The sequence below is a fragment of the Sminthopsis crassicaudata genome, chromosome 4 (assembly GCF_048593235.1).
Source record: "Sminthopsis crassicaudata isolate SCR6 chromosome 4, ASM4859323v1, whole genome shotgun sequence".
Taxonomy (NCBI): Eukaryota; Metazoa; Chordata; class Mammalia; order Dasyuromorphia; family Dasyuridae; genus Sminthopsis; species Sminthopsis crassicaudata.
This window is the reverse complement of record NC_133620.1, coordinates 444,996,441-445,015,627: the sequence shown is the minus strand read 5'-3', so window position 1 is coordinate 445,015,627 and position 19,187 is coordinate 444,996,441. Positions and strand designations below refer to the sequence as shown.

General features: G+C 46.0%; 2 protein-coding genes across 2 annotated transcripts; one reads left to right on the top strand and one right to left on the bottom strand.

Moving 5' to 3' along the window:
* Positions 1-564: 564 nt before the first annotated feature.
* On the bottom strand, positions 565-9,176 carry GAS2L2 (growth arrest specific 2 like 2). The gene is made up of 6 exons (XM_074263526.1): positions 8,290-9,176; positions 6,298-6,539; positions 5,580-5,687; positions 3,899-3,995; positions 3,204-3,456; positions 565-2,507 (listed from the first exon to the last, which is right to left on the bottom strand). The coding sequence occupies exons 1-6, from the start codon at positions 8,702-8,704 to the stop codon at positions 941-943; spliced, it is 2,682 nt and encodes an 893-aa protein (XP_074119627.1). The 5' UTR covers positions 8,705-9,176; the 3' UTR covers positions 565-940.
* A 3,417-nt stretch (positions 9,177-12,593) lies between these two features.
* Positions 12,594-18,706, top strand: C4H17orf50 (chromosome 4 C17orf50 homolog). The gene is made up of 4 exons (XM_074263530.1): positions 12,594-15,850; positions 17,084-17,408; positions 17,757-17,914; positions 18,591-18,706. The coding sequence occupies exons 1-4, from the start codon at positions 15,832-15,834 to the stop codon at positions 18,689-18,691; spliced, it is 603 nt and encodes a 200-aa protein (XP_074119631.1). The 5' UTR covers positions 12,594-15,831; the 3' UTR covers positions 18,692-18,706.
* Positions 18,707-19,187: the final 481 nt, after the last annotated feature.

Below are 19,187 nucleotides of genomic sequence, written 5' to 3'. Positions count from 1 at the left end.
TTGTAGACAGAATAATTCCTTCACCCATTTATTCCAACCCTTTCCCCCCTTCCAAGGTTCTGACATGTCCAACCCCTTCCTGGGTGGGATTCCTAAGTGATCCTCCTGTGGTGCAGGGCAGTCTAAAGTGCACCAATTTGGAGTCCCAATCCTGGCTCCACTACTGTCTGCGTGACCATAGGCAAGCTAGTTTACTCTTGTGAACCTGTTTGTTCCCCTGGGTGATAGAAGCAATCATCAAACAGTTGTTTGTTCCACAAGACTGTAATCCAGAAAGCTCAGACATATTTCAAGTACTGTAGAAACAAGGCTCTATTCTGATCCTCTTCAAAGCTAAGAGGGGAAAGCAGGCCTTTAACAATGGCAGGACCCTAATAGAGTGACTGGAGGTGGTTGTCCCTCTGTCTTCAGAAAACCAAGAAGTGAGGAAATCAACAACTCCCCTTGCCAAAGTCTAGGGCCAAAGCTGTTTGCTCTGCTATCTGTGGCTCTATACTTGGTTATCAACCAAAAACTCAGAGAAAGACACATGAAGGAGCCTGCTCCAACGACAAATATAGCTTTAATAACTTAATCGGGAGAGGAGATTCAGGCTTGATCCAGAGGTAAAGGGAAGAGAGTCAAGAAATGGCTCCTGTTGGAGCACGGTTGCTGGAGCCACATTAGATTATTGAATAGTTCCGGAAGTTTCTTCCACTTTCCCAAAGGGTGTGTGAAAGTGTGGAGGGCTGGTGCCCTTTGGTACAACAGAATGGGCCAAAGCATTTTTCTAACTTTGACCTTTTTAGCTCAAATGCTGAAGCAAAGAGTAGAGGGAGGGAAACCACCTACCCTCTCGGGGTGGGAAGGTCAGAAATCTGGAAGTCCTACAGCATCCTATTCCCTTCCAGTTCCCGGCTCCACCCACTGAGCAGAGGGTGTGACCAAGGTTGGCCCTACTTCAGACCCAAGACTCCTCCTCCTCCTCCTGTGGAAGCCAGGATGGACCAGCAGCTGGTGATCCCAGGCTTTCAGTGGACAGGCCGGTGCTGATCTCTTCCTCATCCCCTGAACCCCCATCTCCTGCACTGCCCAGCCCACCCTTCAACTTGGGCGTGGTAGGAGGCCCCTTGGCTCGGCTTGGCTTGGCCTGACGATAGGCTAGAGGAGTGGGAATCCGGGAGGGCCGCTTTTCTGGACGGTGGTCTCTCCGAGGACAGATCTTAGGTCTCAGTTTTAGCTTGTAAATGGATGGTATTCTCTCTGGTTTTTTCAACATCCTCCTGCCTTTCCCTGTGGGCACTTTGGATTTTTCCAAGTCAGAGGTGGGTATGGGTTGAGGTACTTCATTGCCCTTGGCCTCTGGGAGTGGAGTCCGGGATTGCCCTCCCTGCTGTCCTATAATTGGTGCTCTCTTCACTTTTGTGCCTCTGACCCCTGCATCTACCTTCCTCCCCACCCCATTTTCTAACAGGTTCCCCTTTCCCTCTGAGTCACACTTGCTTTGGGCTGTGTCTAGCTCAGGAGCACGCACGGTGGGCACCCCCCAGCCACCCGGGTCCACCTTGATGAGGGCTGGGGGCTCTAGAGCCAGTTCTCTAATGACACTATCATAAGAAGCGCCAGGCACTGGCCACCGTGTCCCGGGATGGGGGACGTATACACCGCTTCGAGGAATCTGCACTACTGGGGACTCTGGGGGGCAAGGATTCACCCCTGGATGGGCCCCTCTGGCCTCTAGCATCCTGATGTCCATCAAGATCTCATCTTCCAGGCTCTGGGACAGTGCTTCTTCCTTGGCCTTGTCAGTGGACAGAACGGTGAATGTCTGTCTTCCAGAATGGTGCCTGGGAGGATGGCCTCTTCTAGCCCCCGTCACAGAGCCCAGTGTCTGATCCTGGCCTCTTGACTTCGCCTCCAGGGACTGACTTCCATTTTGGGACTGAGGGGTCTCCCTTTCTCCAGCTCTGACCCCTACAGTGGGATCTTTCCCTGTTTCTGTGGTGGGAGCCGGGGTACCACGTTCAGATTCTGAAGGACTCCTTCCTGCTGTTAGTGGGTGACTGGGAGCTGAGCAGATGGACATCTTGGTGACCCCTTTCATAAGGGAAAAAGATTGGACTAATCCAGGACCCTCAAGTTGGGAGGTAATGACTTCTTGTGTTTGATCCTGGGAAGGTTTCCCAGGACCTAGAAGGGATTGTTTGAGGGTAAAGGGTTTGGATAGATTAGAGGAAACAGGTAGGATAGAGAGAACTTTTCCCAGTGGTTTTTTAGGAGCCTCCTCAGGGGCTGAAACCCTCTGAAGAGTAGGATCAGTGACCCAGCTTCTTTGGATATCCATCTCTCCAGGGCTCCAGTGGCTAGGGGTCCCTCCCCGAGGAGCCCCAGGTAAGCACCTGCCTTTCCATTGCCTCATGGGAACCTGATACAAATCTTGGCCAGTTTGTGTGACTGAGAACTGGGACTTGGAGGCTACGTCTCTAGCTGGTGACATCCGACGGGTTGGAGTGGCTGTTTCCCGGCTCCTGCAATAGAGTTGGAGGTTCTAGTGGGGTACTCTCATGCAGCCTCCTGCCTGTGAGATGATCTCTCCCCGACCTCCAAAAGACTTTGCTTATTGGGGGGGGGGGGAATGCACTCTCATCCTATCTTCCTTATAAGACAAAATCTATTCAGCTCTGATATGATCATGTTTGGTTGCCCATTGGATAGAGATCGACTATTCTCCACTTCGTTAGGATGGCCACCTCCCTTTGATGTGAAAATATGATAGTTGTCTCTTCTTCCATTGCTCACTATTCTCACCTCCGGACTCCCATTGTTTTCCCCATTGAGAAGGGAAAGAGTTATAGGACAAGGTAGTTTGGGTTTTCAGACTTTTCCTAAAGAAATCAAGTGAGTTGCATGGTGACCAACAGCTCTGGGTCAGATATCGGAATCTAAGCCTGACTCCCAATAACTTGAGTCATTTTTAACTCGAGGAAGTGGATCAAATGACTTACTTCTAAGAGTCTCTTCTAGCTCTAACATTTCACTTTCAATGATAATGAGTGGGAGGGGAAGTCGTGGAAAAAGGCAAAAAATCAAGTGCCCAGGATTGTGGGGTAGAGGAAAATGGGAAGGAGGCAAAAGGAAGACAGGGGAGAACTAGGCAGTTGTCCTGAGAACAGGGTGGGGGGTGCCAAGGGAGAAAGAAAGAGAGATTGCCTGTCCCCCCATACCTCTGAGGTACAGCCGTGTCTCCTGAAGACCCCATGCCTGTCCCCCACCTATCATGAGGTCTTGGGGAGCAGGAGCGGGGAGGCCAAAGCTTGCGACCTGGAGGCGTATATGTCTTCCAATCCACTGGGGGCAGAGGACTCTGGGAGCGGTTGATGGTCAGGGTGGGCTGAGGCTGTGTGGAAGCCCCTTGTATTCTCACCTCGTGCTGTACTGGGGGAGTCTGCAGCTTCTGGGGGCTGCCCATCTTGTGAGCTGCCAAAACAATCCCCCCAGGAGTGGGGGAGCAGAGAGGGGGAAAAGGGAGCTCGGCTTCTGCTGATGGTGCCTGGTTTCCTTCCCCTTTCCCATTATCTCCCATTTCCTGCCCCATTAACCACTACAGAAACCCACCTAGCCCTTCTCTCCTCCCTATCAGGTTCAAATACGGTCATCCATCCAAGTGTTCAAGTGCCATCTGGTGGCGATTCTTGGCGTTTCAGCTCCTCCCTCTGCCAGCTTCCCATTTCCTTCTAGTGGATTTCAGGATGCTCCACTCCCCAGCTAACGGTCCCTAGTCCGACTCCTGCCTGCAGTTCCCTCGAAGCTCTTCTCTCTCTTGGGGGAGAGGCTGCCCACCCCTAGTCCTTCCTCCAAACTCCTCTGCCAGTCTACCCCTCCCCCGCCCTCTCTCACATCGAGCTACAGGGAGACTCACACAGAGAGGTGCAGCGGCAGGGGTCGTGTTTATCCAGGTAATGCCCGAGGGTGTCCCAGCCGCCCCCTACGCGCACCATCACGTGGTTTCGCAAGATCTGCTGGGGACAAGGGCGCGGTGAGAGGGGGGCACCGGGCTCCAATAAGACTTGGACCAGGGCTTTACCTTAAACTGCACAACTCTGGAGCCCCGAGGCTCCTGCTAAAGGACATCCCCCAGCTTCAAACGCGCGTGTGTGTAGCTTTCCATACCCTTTGTTTTATATGGATTTGTGAGAGAATGTTCCAGGCAGAAAAGGAGCAACAAGTAATAATAGCGACTCTTTCTATGGGCTGCCAGGTGATGCAGTGGATAGAGCACCAAGTCTGCTTAAATCTGACCCCAAACACAAGCTACGGGACCCTGGGCAAGTCACTTAACCCTGTTTGCCTCAGTTTCCTCATTTGTCAAATGAACTGGAGAAGGAAATGTCAAAGCACTCTAATATCTCTGCTAAAAAAAACAAACCCAAAACCCTAAATGGAGTCATGACTACTACCACCAGCCATTTATACAGCATTTTAAAGCTTGTAAAGCACTTTATAAATGTAATATAGCATTCTATCATCCCAATAACCTTGGGATGGTAGGTGCTATTATATGACTTACAGTTTTCTCATTTACAGATAAGGAAACTAAGATGGAGACTAAGTGATTTAAGTCACACAAGCTAGAAAGTATGTAAAACTGGTTTTGAATTCAGATCTTCCTAATTCCAGATCTAGTACTCCCACTAGAGTACTACTTCCTGGCTGTTTCTGATATATGTCACAGTCTCTCTCTCTCTCTCTCTCTCTCTCTCTCTCTCTCTCTCTCTCTCTCTCTCTCTCTCTCTCCTCTCTCTTTGTCCTCTCAGACCCCGCCCCTTCCTTTTTCCCTCTCTCCCTGTCTTCTCTCTTCCTCCCCTTCCTCCTTCCCTCCCTCTTTCCCTTCTTCCCTCTCTGTCTCTGTCTCTCTTTCTCTTGCTTTCCTTCCTTCCCTTTCTCTCTCTGTCTCTGTCTCTCCCCCCTCCCTTCCTCCCTCTTTCCATCCCTTCTCTCTCTGTTTATATATACATGTATAGCTATATGTATGTATGGTGTGTGTGTATATGGCAGTAAGAAGCATGAATGAGGCTCACCTGTTACTACCTGAGATCTTGCCCTCCTCTGCCTTGGGCATGAAGGTGAGTTGGAGAGGGCAACTCTGGGAAATCTGTACCATTGTCCCTAACCTCAACCTCTCTCAAGGTGAACAAAGGTGCCAGCCTCCTCCTCCTATGGGACATCTCGATCCAGTTGCCCCCATGGCTGGAGGGGTTTCACATCTCTCTCAGTTGGGTCTTGAGTCTTCAGAACTATCTACTACTCCCTAGTAGAAGTACTACTCAAACTACCACTCCCAGCCCCAACCCAAGATACAAGATACTCAGAAAAGTGACTTCCCTTCTCCTGAAGTAATTGCCCCCCCATCTGCCACATTCCAAGGAACAACCACTAACCTATACTGTCTAACTCAGGAGACTCCCTCCTTCCCTATCCTTTCCACCCCAATCCATCCTTTCCACCCCAATCCAGGAGAAATGATATATGTGCAGAGGAGATTCTGAGACCACCTCCCTCCCCTCACCCCAACTCCCAGCAGCCTTCAGTCAGGAACTCACCCTGACAAAGATGAGTGTGTTGGAATCCCCCACTCGATATTTCCCTTCAGACACCTTGATCATGGAGAACTGCACAGGGCAGGTGCAGTAACTTATCAGATTCTGTACCTGCAAGGGAAGACAGGAAGCGAGCTCCTGGAGGACTCCTTGTATTCCCTTTCAAAGCCACTTCTCTAAACTCAATCTCCATCCCATCACCCTTCTCACACACACACACATGCAGGGCTGAGAAAGGAGGAGGACGACTAAGGGGTATTACGGCATCTCTCTGGCAGAATTAGGAGATCAGTTGGGATCTAGTTTGGGAACAGGAGGGAGGGGAGGATTTTTTTTTTTTATTACCAAAAGCTCCATTTATTACCAAGGGCTCCAGTAGGAGCAGGATAAATTGGAGGGTAAAATTTCCAAGGGATTATAGAAAACCTTCATTTTTCACATTTCTCTGCATGTAGGGAGAAGAAATTATTTATTCGAGGTCATAATTCACACAGCAATTTCATTAGTGACTAAAACTTAGAGCTCCTGCCTTTCTGGTTCTGGGAAGCTGGAGAGAGCTATCACCTTAAGAGGCTAATATGGTGGCCTAGAGAGTTTTTTAGCTCTGCATCCTGCTTCTTCCCCCACATTAGTCCTTCAGGAAGCAGCACTAGATGTCTGGACTGGTAGGTTAGGGAAAGCTTAACGGTATATGTAATGATCCCTCCCTCCTTCCCCTCACCATCTGGTCCAAGTTTTTGAAATGGCAGGATTGCCGGGCAGGAGGAGCTGGGGGAGGAGGATCAGGTGGGGGCAGGGCCAGCTCCTGCCGCAATTCCTCCTCAATCTCCTCCTCCAGGTGCACCAGGGTGGGAGCTGCTACCCCAAACCTCCAGGCTCGCCGTCCCAGCTCCAGCAGGCACAAGACCACATGCTTTTCATTCTTCCTAAGTACCAAGTCCTCTGTCTCAAACATCAGCACCTCTGTGGGGCAGAGAGAAGGGAGAATGGGGGTAGATCAGCTTCTTCTCCCTTTTCCTTTCCCTTCTTGGAAGAGGAGCCTTTTTGGGAAAAGGAGAAATTCTTGGGGTGATCCCATTTTGGGGCTCTCAAGAATAATGGAATCTTAGATTCCTAAAATGTCAGAATTGGAAGAGACTGAGAGACTTGGGAGATCATCTTTACATCTTTATCCTGAGAGATCCATCTTACAGATGGGGAAACTGTGTCTCAAAGAGACCTCAGAGGTCAAAAACCATTTGGGTAGGAAGCAAACAGAGCCTAGCTTGGAATAGAGGTGTAAAGAAAACTTGCTTCCAAGTCTTGCTTCTAATCTGTCCTGGCTGTGCAAACATGGACAAGCTATGTAGCTTTGATGAGTGTCATGGGCAGCTCCCTAGGACTGAAAATTACAGATATGTTATCTCTGCATCAATGAAGGGAGTTTCTATACTGGGAGTTCCTTGCATTGATGTATTACCTACTACCCCCAACCCACACCCATCCAAAAAAAAAGAAAAAATCCTATAAGAAAACAATCTTCAGTTCAACCTGAAGGCAGAGGACTGGACAAAATGGGGTCCACTTGACAGAGAAAGATGGGGCTTGTAGCTGTCTGCCTAAAAGAATGGCATTAGGACAGCAATAGTGCTGCGTCGAGAAAAATATTATTCTGTCATGGTACCCTTGTCATCCCAGCTTTTCACATGCTCATTTGTTTTTCAATTCAATCCTATCTATCTATCTTTCTACCTGACTATTTGTCTGGCTATAAACATCTTTTGAACTATTAACATCCTTTTAACAGTACCTTGAAGATACTATTAAGCTTCTTCTAAGTGGGAGACATCAAGATATAAGCTTGAATTCAGATTCTCCAACACATACTGGTTGTGTGACCCTAGACAAGTCACTTAAACGCTCAATAAAACCTCAGATAATAGCTATGGAGATCTAAATGTAGACCTAGAAGGAGCCTCAGAGATTACCTAGTCCACTTTTCAATTTGCAGATGAGGAAATTCCTCCTCCAGAAGCCCAAGGAGATAAGTGGCTTTCGTAAGGTTACACAAGTAATGAGCATCAGAGGCTGGATTCAAACTCAGGTTTTGACTACAAAGCCTGTGCTCTTTCCACAATACTACAACTGCTTATTTGGTAAAGGGAATTTCCTCACTGGGAGTGCCCCATATCCATGAAATCACAGATCCAACACTCCACAAAATAAATAAAAAGTAGATAAATAAATGGATGGATAAGTAAATATGAAGGTGAATAGATAAATTAGTAGCTGAACAAATATGTCAATACGTGAATGAAGATAGGCAGATAGACAAATAGACTGATATTCAGACAAGTAGGTAAATAGGAAGTCATAGAGCCAGACAAATAAGAGGGTAGATGATGGAAAGAGAGAGCAGGAGAAAAAGAGAGTGAGTGAGAGAGAGAGAGACAGAGACGGACAGAGACAGAAGGTAGATTATTATTTTCATTTTATAGATGAGGAAACTGAGACTGTGAGAAATTAAGTGACTTGCCCAGGATCACACAGCTAATAATTATCTGAGACAGGATTTGAACCCTTTTTGACAAGTTTAACTCTTGTCAAAAAGAAGAAAACCTGGCAAGTTAGTTCTAACTTCTCTCCATGATGGCGCCTGCTTGTGACTGGCTGAGTCAGATCCCAAGCACGTGCTCTTTTTGCTGTGCTCCCAGGGGGCTCCCGGGTGGGTTACCTTTGATGCCCATCTCCTTCCGGCACCATTGGATGAAGTTGGAGACATTGTCCCGAGCCTGAAAGGTGCCTGGCTGGGCCGCCCCATTACAGCACACCCCCGATCGGGGCAGCCAGATTTTCTGGGCCAAAGCTGGGGACCGGGCCAGGAAGTCGCGGGCAGCTCGGGTGACCGCATTGGCATGTTGGCACAACAGCTGGCCGGTCTCCAGCATCTCCAGGAAGTTGGCTGAGTCAATATCCAGTTGGTAGAGATTCCTGAGCCAGTCGGCAAGGTCCTCTTTCATTGCCTCCAGGTACTGTTCACTGGACTTAAAAGGCCTAATGCTGCGGATTGGGGGATCTGGGAGTCTGGACACTGTCCTGCCACTGGGCTGGGACTTAGAGGGGCTGGTGGCAAATGGCCCTCCGCTCATCTTCCAAGTGTTAAATGTGGGTCAAACCTAAGGCAACTTCCTCCCCCTGGGTTCCCGATCACGGCTGGCTCCTCTTCCTTCCACCTGGCAGCCCTGACTCAGGGACCACGCTTTACATGGGCCCTATCCCTATCTCTCCCTCCCAATTCCCTCAGAAATCCATTCTCCCCACTCTGCTTACTCTTCCAGCTTCGTCTCCATGGCAAAATGAGCTCCGACCTCAACTTCCCCTGCCCACTGATTCCTGAATTCCTTCCTAAACTACTCTCTCTCCCTTCCCCACCAAGTTAACTGATAACTACCTCACCCTTTGGACCGCTGAGGCCATCCTGAGGACCTGCCACCACTGCAGAGGGACAGGTAGGTGCTGCACCGGTAAGTGAACCTCCCTTCTCTCCCCCCCACCCACTCCCAGCACTACTCGAGGTGGCTGGAGGATTCCTGCTGGGTTTGCCGCTGAGCTCTCTCCTCTCCTTGGTGACGGGGGCTGCTACAAACACTCCCTATTAACCCTTCAGGGGAGCCACTGGAAGTCTCTGACCGGCCTTGCTCTCTGGAGTACAGAAAAATGAGAACGAGATCAGCCTCTCCACTGTGATACATGTAAGCAAATTTTAGCTGGTAAATAATTTTTTTCTGACCTGTGGCAGAAAGGCCTGGTTTGGAGAGAAAGAGGGAGACGCTGGAAAAGGGGAGAAACTTGAAGGGTAAAGCAGGTCCTGAAGGGATTTATATGGATAGCATATCCTTCCTTCATTTTTTTTTTTTTTTTTTTTGCCTCTTTGTCCATCTGGCTAGTTATTTGTCTCTGTCTCTCTGTATTTATGTCTGCCTCTGTGTATCTGTCTCTGCCTGGCTATTTATCTCTTGATCACTCTTTACCAAATCTGTTTTATTTTAAAAGCAACCAGAAGCTCTCCCTTCTTCTCTGTGTTTCTTCAAATGGCATATGTCTTTCAAGACCTATATCCTCTGGGAAGAATGAACTCTCCCCTGACTATCCCATCCTGCTTCCTCTGAATATATAGCGCTTGCGGTCTATCCTGGGCTGGCTTCTCTCAACACCTGCCCGATATCTCCAAAGCTTCAAACTTTAAATGTTTTAATGATTCTTCAGACGGGGGAGCATGTTGCTGCAACTCACTCTCACGGTCCTAGGAGACCTTTGGTATGGAGGGAGATAAGCTCTGACTAGTCCCAGTTGTAGCTTTCCCATCCTCAGTGGTCCCCGCCAAGATGACGCCATTAACTTGATCATGAAACATTTACAAATAGGAGCTGAAGCTATAATAATCGTGTTTCCCCATAAACCTGGCCACACTACCATCAAAGCATGTAGGATAAGGGCCCAAACTCACAAGAAACATAGCATGAGTGGAAAAACCCTAATGTCTGAGTGACATCGCTGGATTACAACCCCTGATGTCTCTGTCTCTTTAGGGAACAGTCTATACCCTTTATCACCTGCTCAGCTGTTCTGCTCCTGTTTCTGGGCTTCTCTCTGTTGCTCTCAGACTGCTGATGTAGCACTAAGTTTTTATTTAATTTTTTATTTTAGTAAATAGCAGCCTTAAGCCTCTTCCCTTGGCTTGGTGCTGGGGCAGCATTATACTCTTTCAAAGAAAATCAGTTCTACTTCTGCAATGCTAATCAGGTTAGTGCTCTGGACTGTGGGATGTTTCTCCCCCTTCTAGCATTGTAGAGGTCAGTGAAGGGCAAAGTAAACAAGCCTCTCTGTCAGGCAGCTAACGGTGCTAAAGAGAAAAACCTCTGCCTAGTGAATGCTTCAAACAGCAGGGGAATCTGCTGTCTCCAATCAGCTCCCAGCATCAGAGCCTTCCTCCATTCAGATTAGCTCCCCACATCAAGCTAAGTCTCTTTCTAGTCAGCTCCTCTCAACTGGGCTCAGTTCAAAGCAATTGCTATTATTTTCTGTTTCTGTTGTTCTATTCTCCATTTCTGTTGACTATCTTAGCTCTGTAGGTTTTCATTTTTTGTAGACCAGAGGTAGCTTCTATTGGGATCTCATGGATCAATCAACCTATTACATCTAAATTAACTTCTGGAAATCAATGACCTGCAGCCGTCCTTTATCATCTTCAGTAATTTTACTTCTGAGGGATTACTTTTCTCTCAGCTCTTTCTTCTCTCTTCTCTTTCTTCTTCTCTGTGTCTCTCTTCAAGTTGCTTTTCTCTGTGTTTTATCACCAAAAAAAATAATTTTTTCTGTCCCTTTTAATAAAGAAAATGTTTACACAAGAAAGGGGCACTACAATTATGCATGTGTTGCTGGGTTTTTTCATTGGATCAGGCTCCAAATTCTATATATAGAAAAAAGACTTTCATCTACAGAAGTTCTTTAATAGCTATGCTTTTTTGTAGTGACAAAGAACTGGAAACCAAGAGATGCCCATCAATTATGGAATAGTATATAAATGTTAAAAATGATAATATCTAGATATAAAGAAATACAATTGTGCCATAAAATAAGATGAAAGAGATGATTTCAGAGAAAGTTGGTCAAACTTGTATGAACTGATGCATAGTAAGGTGAGCAGAATTAGGACAATTTATATGATAATATTGTTGAGATGTACACTTTGAAATGTTTAGGAACTCTGATCAAAGCAGTGACTGACTATTATTCCGGAGGACTCATTATGAATCATGTTACTTCTAACAGTTGGATTCAAGATGCTGAATGAGCTCTGACACTGACTAGCTGTGTGACCATGTCTAAATTACTTAGCCCCTCTGTGCCTCCGTTTCTTCAGCTGTAAAATGGAGATAATATCATAGTACCAACCCGATTGTTGTTTTTAAGGTCAGAGGAAGTCGAGTAGATTTGCTCACCTTGGCTGTGCAAATGTCAGTAGTTGTTATTCAAATGGGATCTTTGGTCAAAAGTTGGGACCATGCTGAAGATGGACAGTCTGAAGTCAGGTGCTGTGGTCGTCATCATGGTGGAAGAAGTGCTATATTCACAATGGCCCAGTGGGACAGATCCACAAAAGAACTGCCCATTGTGCAGGCAGCCTTCCAAATGTATATTTACATTTCATGGGTATCAATGCACCCATCATCATATGCTCTAGCTATTTGACTGATTCACATTATTTTCTGAACCTACATTTCCTTGATGCTGTCCTTTGGGACCATGACTTGCATATAGATCTCAGTGGAAATGTTTTGTAGCCTACCATGAAGTAATCGACAGGAAAAAGAGCCCTGGCTCTGGAGTCGAGTTCAGATCCTGCTTCTGACAATTATTCTCTAGTATGAGACTATAAGCAAGAACCATGGGTCTTAATTTTCTCCTCTGCAAAATGAAGAGATTGAATCTCTGAAATCCCTTTCAGCTTTAGATCTGTGATCCATTACTCTTTGGATCCTTCCACTTTGGTTCTTCCGCAGGTGACATTCCAGGACCTATAATCATGTAGCATCACCAAGGGAACACTGGTAAACAATAGAGAGCAATAAGACTGTCAGTAGGCATTTACTAAATGCCTCTTACATGTTAGGCTTTGGGCTGAGTACTGGAGACACACAAAAAAAGTCAGTTCCCGCCCTAAAGGAGCTCGCAATCATTGTTGGGTGCTTACCAGTAGGAAAGGCTTAGAATGATGGACCTGGCAACAGACTGTAGACCTGTTATCTCAAGACCAGAGAAGCTCATTGTCAACAAGAACAGGGTAAGAGAAGGACAAGCCCATATGTCCCTTTGGTCCTCACATAATATTTTGAGACCTACAGGAAGACCATCACACTCTTTTTTTTTTTTTTTTTTTTTTTTTTTTTTTAAAGTAGAGGTAGGATTTCATGTATATATCTTTCAAACTGGAAGAGACCTTAGAGACTATGTAATCTAATACTTTTTTTTCCCCTGAGGCAGTTGGGGTTAAGTGACTTGCCCAGGGTCACACAGCTAGGAAGTATTAAGTATCTGAGACCAGATTTGAACTCGAGTCCTCCTGAATTCAAGGCTAGTGCTCTATACACTGGGCCTCCTAGCATTTTTACAGATAGAAACCTCAGAAACTGAGGTTCGGGGATTTAGAACTGCTGCTGGCTCATATGAGAGACAAGATTTGAACTCAGGTTATATAATTCTAAATGCAGTGCTTTTTCCAAGATGCTACATCAACTCCACGCCCGCTTCTAATCTTGGAAGTATGGACTTAACACATAACTGGACTAACTGGATTAATGGAACAAGGAACAATGACAAGGGTAATTAGGGATCTGCTTCATTTCTATGGAAGCTCTAAGAAACACGGAGACCCTGCCAAGGTTCTTAGTTCCTGCTGGAAAGTGAAACACTAACCAGCAATACAGCGACTGTGGGAACGCCTTGTGTTGTCTGTGTGAAAGTTTTCTGTGAAATCACCAAGTTACTGAGTTGCCAGGAAGTGGATAAAGGGCTAGTGACCGCAGAAAGGACACCCCACGGAGAACAACTCCAGGCAAGGACCCCACCCAGCTTGAGACTGCTGCAGATGGAGGCCCAAGACAATGAGGAGAAGGAACATCTTTAGGAGGAGGAGACAAAGCTGGGGACTATCCCAGGCTTAGGGAAAACAGCGGAAGGCAGAAAGCACTGGACTTAATCAAAGGGATCTTTCAGCCAGAGTCAAAGGGAATTTCTGGAATAGAAAGGATCCCATGAAATGGGCTTGTGGGAGCACTGTGCAGGAAAAGATTGCATCCCACAGATTCACTGGGAAGAAGCACATAATACTCCAAGGCTCTCACTGGCTCATGTACCTTAACTTCACTGAAAAGTCTCCATTTCCTCTTAAATTCTGACAAAATTCTTCAGCCTCCAGTTTGCAGTTAGGGAAACAGTTTAATTAATCAAATGAGTAAAAATATGATAGAATCAAACATTCCCTACAGATATCATGGAGCACAACCTTTCCCACTATTTTCCCTCTCCCAGCGAGTGGAGTCGGTTTTTGATTTCTTCAATCTTCTGAGAATATGAGATCAGAAGTTCTGCCTGTTTAATATTCACCACCATGGGCGCTGGGATGGAAGGGAAAGTGATAGCTCTGACTCATGATGTCACCATAGCCCAGCAGTGCCTTAGGACCAGGTTGGACTTTTTGAAAGGGAACTTTGCTGCTTGGATAAGCAGTAAAGAACACTGTGGGCTCTGTAGTCCCTGGCTTCTCTCAGCAAGATGAGAGTGACGGAAATTTTTTGCCTTGAACTGTCCTCTTGAAATCATAGTAACTGTCAGAACAAGGAAGAAGGAGGAAAATGTCCTCAGAGTTTTTCACCAGTTCAGGTGAAGGCAAGCCATAGGTCATGGCTTCTGAAGCATCCCCACTTGCCACGTTTCTCCGTCAGGTCTCCTTCAGCACTTTTAGTTCATTGTATTTCCACCTCACATTTGTGCTTAAATGAATCCAGGCCGCTTCAAGTCACTTGGAAAATACCTCAGTACTGATCGTCCCCATGGAAAAACTATCTCTCGGTCTCAGGATTATGTCTCAAAGAGCTCTGTTCTCTATTCCACTAGCAGAAGGCTTTGCGGCATAGGCAGGGAGAGCTTGGACCTCCTATGGGAGCTCACCTGTCTAATAACCATTAATTGTGTGACTGAGCGGCTAAATAATTAATTGTCTTATGTGTAAGTCTGAGTGAACACGTTCCTCCAGGAGCTGAAGGCACTTCATAAATAATAGAATCTTGCTTTGCTGATAAATCTTTAAACGTAAGAATCTCATGTCTGCTGATGATTGCCATCTCCTTTCCTCGGTTTTCGTGTTTAACATCTTTGCCTAATTGCTGGCAACAGTGTGAAATCAATGTTCATTTACTTTGGGGCCCTGACAGCTTGAAAATTATATGGAGAATAATTGGGCTTGGAGAAAGAGTTTAAAGAAGGAAAGAGAGAAACAGAGAAAGGAGAGAGTAGGAGAAAACTACAGCACAGAGCCCAAGGAGGAAATTAGGACACTTGGTCATAAAAGGCAAACCCTAACCGGAAAAGGAGGAGCTGGCTTTTCTCTCTCCCTTGTTACTCTTCCTACTTACTCTCTATCTCTAATCAGATATTTCACATATAGGTGTATATATGTATGTAAATCTCTCTATCTGACCTATCCATCATCTTCCCATCTGTTTCCAACCCAGAAATTGGGCTAGGGCTGCCATCATAAAGACAAATAGTCCCGGTCCCCTTTGTTCCAGAACCATGCCCCAAACAGATCCCTCTTCTCTTCCTTGCCCTCAGGGAGTTTACATTCTATTGTTTATAAGTCTGTTCCTTCATATTACTCATCTGAATATGAGAAAGTACATGCAGAGTGTTTCAGAGGTCTTTTGTGAAGTTTTAAATTCTAATCAATTAAAATTATTCTCTTTTGGGAAATATTAATATATGTATACATATATGCATGCATATGTATATATATATATAGGTGTACACACACACACATATATATATGTGTACACACACACACACACACACACACACACATATATATACACACCTCCGTTATATTCTTGTTGGTTTTTTCATAGCTAAATATTTTCCTTGGTTTTTATTAGAAAAACAGATGGCATTGCCCAAGGGCAGGGATGTGTGTGTGTGTGTGTATGTTTCCTTAAACTGGGAGCTCCCTGAAAGTTGTGGAAAATTGGAAATTAAGGTTAGGGAGCAGAGATCTTTTATTTTTTTCCTTAAGCTCCACATTTCTGTTTCATCTCAAATTAGATCAGACCCGCATCCTATTCTTCTTCAGGTTCTCACATTCTCCTCAATTTGGGGATGTTTTTTTTTTCAGGAGGACAAAAAGAAGGGGCACAATTTGGAGGGCTAGGGAAAGAATGGTAGGAGAAAGATGGGAAGGAGGGGGAGGATGAGGAGGAAGAAAATCCCTGAGGTTTGCAGTTTTCAGGCATCCGGGACAAGGAGGCCCTTTCCTGGCTCTTGGGAGGCTGGGGTTCTAACTCCATTGTGACCTAACAGTAGTTGTGATGATAAGACCAAGATATGTAGGGATAAGGGGAAGCCCTTGTCACTTTTGTTCTCTAGGGTAGGATAGGAGACACTCCTGTGGTGGGTTAAATAGTGTGGGGACAAATTTCCCAAGCAACACAGAAATAACTACGGAATGGATAAGAGGGGCAATGGTGAGTAGGACAGGAAGGCGATTGAGGGCTCTTCTTGACACACACACACACGGTTGTATTTTCTATAGAAATTGAGTTAGAGCGCTATCACTATGGCAGCCATACTTGAAAAAGCAGGACCCCTCTCAGCTACCCTCCTTGTAAATTGTTCACAGCAAATGTTTCATCCCAGGTCAGCTAAATCCCAGACAGGTAATAGATCCTCACATCCCTTTCATTTTTCAGCACTCCGTGTTTGAGCCGAAGAGAATGAGGGGGGAAAACCTGGGGAAGGGGGTGGAAGAAGTTATAGGGGAGGTTGAGGGAAGGGGAAAAGCACCCCACCCTGCCTTCCAAGACTAAGGAAAACAGTGGCGTGTCATGATAGGGTCTATGAATATGAGATGATCCTTATAATTTGAAAGGTGAACTGGAAAAGGAAGTGGAGGCAGGAAAGTCTGTTAGGAGACTATTCTAATAATTGACAGATGATAAGACTGAAGATAGTGTAATGGACAGAGTACCTGGCTTGCAGTCACAAAGACCTGAGTTTGAATGTGACCTCATCAGCTGTATGGCCCTGGCCAAATCACTAAAACTTATTTGCCTCAGTTTCCTCACCTGTAAAATATGCCGGAGGAGATAATGGCAAACTGAAAAGATTGAGCAACAACAACAAAGGTAACCTTGTAAAGTGTAGGTGCAGAGGCACAGAAAAGAAAGAGGGAAAGCTAGATGGCATTGTATATAGAGCATAGGCCCTGAAATCAGGAGGATCTGAGTTCAAATCTGACTTTAAACACTTAACATTTACTAGCTGTGTGGCTCTGAGCAAGTCACTTAAGCCCAACTGCCTCACAAAAAAAGAAAGGAGGAGAAGGAGAAGGAGAAGAAGGAGGAGAAGGAGGATGAGGAGGAGAAGGAGAAGAAGAAGAAGAAGAAGAAGAAGAAGAAGAAGAAGAAGAAGAAGAAGAAGAAGAAGAAGAAGAAGAAGAAGAAGAAGAAGAAGAAGAAGAAGAAGAAGAAGAAGAAAAAGAAGAAGGAAAGAAAGAAAGAAAAAAAGAAAGAAAGAAAGAAAGAAAGAAAGAAAGAAAGAAAGAAAGAAAGAAAGAAAGAAAGAAAGAAAGAAAGAAAGAAAGAAAGAAAGAAAGAAAGAAGAAAGAAGATGATGATCTTGGTATCCAAGATCTTAATGGGGAAAAGCTAGGTTAAGGGTGAAATTTTACTGAGATTTCCTTTGCCCCAATTTTCTAGGTCTGAAGATCCCTCTGTGGAAAAAGAATCCAGAAGAATTCCTGGATGATGAGGTGGAAGAGGGGGACAATGAAGAGGAGGAGGATTCTGAAGAGAAGGATTCAGATGAGGCAGAGAATGAATCAGAGAAGGAGGGGGATTACTGGGAATCGGGACAGGAGCTCCAGGATGGTGATGGGAAAGACAAAGGCTCAGTATCTTACTGTCCTCTCCGTCAAGAGTCCAGTGCATCTGAGGTGTCGTCCCTGAGGCGCTCTGAGAGTGGATTCTGGACCTGGCTCAGTCCCTTTACCCTCCTCTCCAATCTAGCCTTTCCTGTGGACAGGTACTTAGCACAGGGGGCCTGGATTCCTGGTTCTGGAGGTATCTCAGAGGGTTGGGCTATTGAGAGAAAGGAAGATGGTACTCCTTAGTTTCTTCATAGTACCAAAAATCCAAAGGATGCTGTCAATCTTGGGGGGGGGAACGGTTTCTGATGGGTGAGATTGAGGGGTTATAGTGGGGGTCTTACTGATAGGATCCAAGATTTAAGAGTCTTCTCATTTTATTATATCCCATAGAGATTAACTATATTCCTCTCAACCCCTTATCCCTTTGGGCAGTCTAAAATTAGAGATGGGGCAGGAAGGGTGGCAATGCTGATCTCCCCCTCCCACCATCCTGTAACCACCAGGAAGAGGATCCAGCCAGGGCAGATGTGCCTCCTGGAGAAGCAACGACCCAATGATGGACCCTGTTCCCGCTGTGAGATTCTGTTCTGCAGGAAATGCGAGACTCTGCACTGTGACCCCAACTATGTTGAGCACTGTATTCTGGATCATTGGGAGGGAGGTGAGCCTTGTGCACCTTAAATACGGGGTGGGAGGGGAAGGACCATGCTAGGTGGTGTCTAAGTCCTCATCCAGAAGATGTAGAATGGTGTGGTGAATTAGGCAACAGCCTGGGAGGCAGAGGAGTCTTGGGTTCAAATCCTGCCTCAGACTAGCTGCATAACCCTGGGAAATCATAAATGGGCCTCAGTTTTCCCATCTGTAAAATGAGAAAGGTGGATTTCATGGCCATTAAGATCCCTTTTGGCTCTAAATCTATGGTCCCATTATCTCTCATGTTTAAATACCCAGCCCTTAGACTCCTTAGATCCTAAATGGAAACCTGCTCTATTCGTGGCATTTAATTAACATTTTGGATATGAGGTATCTTTGATATGGCCACATGAGAGGTGCTTAGACCCTGCTTGTGATACTTGGGCCACATGGGATCTGTCAAACTTGCATCCCTTTATCTTCTATCCCGTTGCTCTCCTTGCATTTTGGCCCTGTGGGACTGGGGACCCCTCGTATTTTAGGTGAAAGATCAGAAGAAAGCCTGACCCACAACTGGAAAATCCCTAGCTACTACCCCACCCATGACCCTTCCCATAAGCACAGCCTCAGAGCTCACTGCTTTCCGAGCCTCTTTCTTTGGCCCTGTTCCTTTTCTCTCTATAATAATCTCTTGGCCTTTTCAGGTGCTTCAGATCGTGAAGAATTTGAGGCAGAACCAAAAAGTCCTTCCCAGGAGACAGTTTTGTTTATGAACCCTCCCTTCGTAGTGGAGGATGTTCAATAAAGCCTTGGTGCATCAATCCGTTCAGTGAGCATTGTGTGTAAGGCGTAGCAGGGAGGGGAGGCCGTAGGGGAGGCCGGGGAGTTCCCTCTTTCAGTTTTCTCCAAGGTCTGATTTTCAAGCCAACCTGATTCGTTCCTTGAAAGTCAAATTATGGGACAGTGACCAGGGAGCTCAATCCACTGGATGGGTCCCTAAACCTTGATCCATCTCAGACAGATTCCCATCTCTCCCTCAGGAACTAAGCATGTTCTGTATCTATCTCCTGCCCTGCCTTCTGGGAGCAAAATTTAGACCAGGGTAAAAGGCATTTCCCCTTTATACAAAGGGAGAAAATGAGGCAAAACAAAGAAATTTCTGGTGGTCTAGTCTTGTTTCTTGGAACTACGCTCAGGCCAGTAAGTCTTTCTTCCCCTACCTGGGAATTGTCTGCAAGGGATATGAAGGATGCATGAATTGTGGGTGCTAGCAGGCTTGGGAATGGACATTAGGAGAAGGG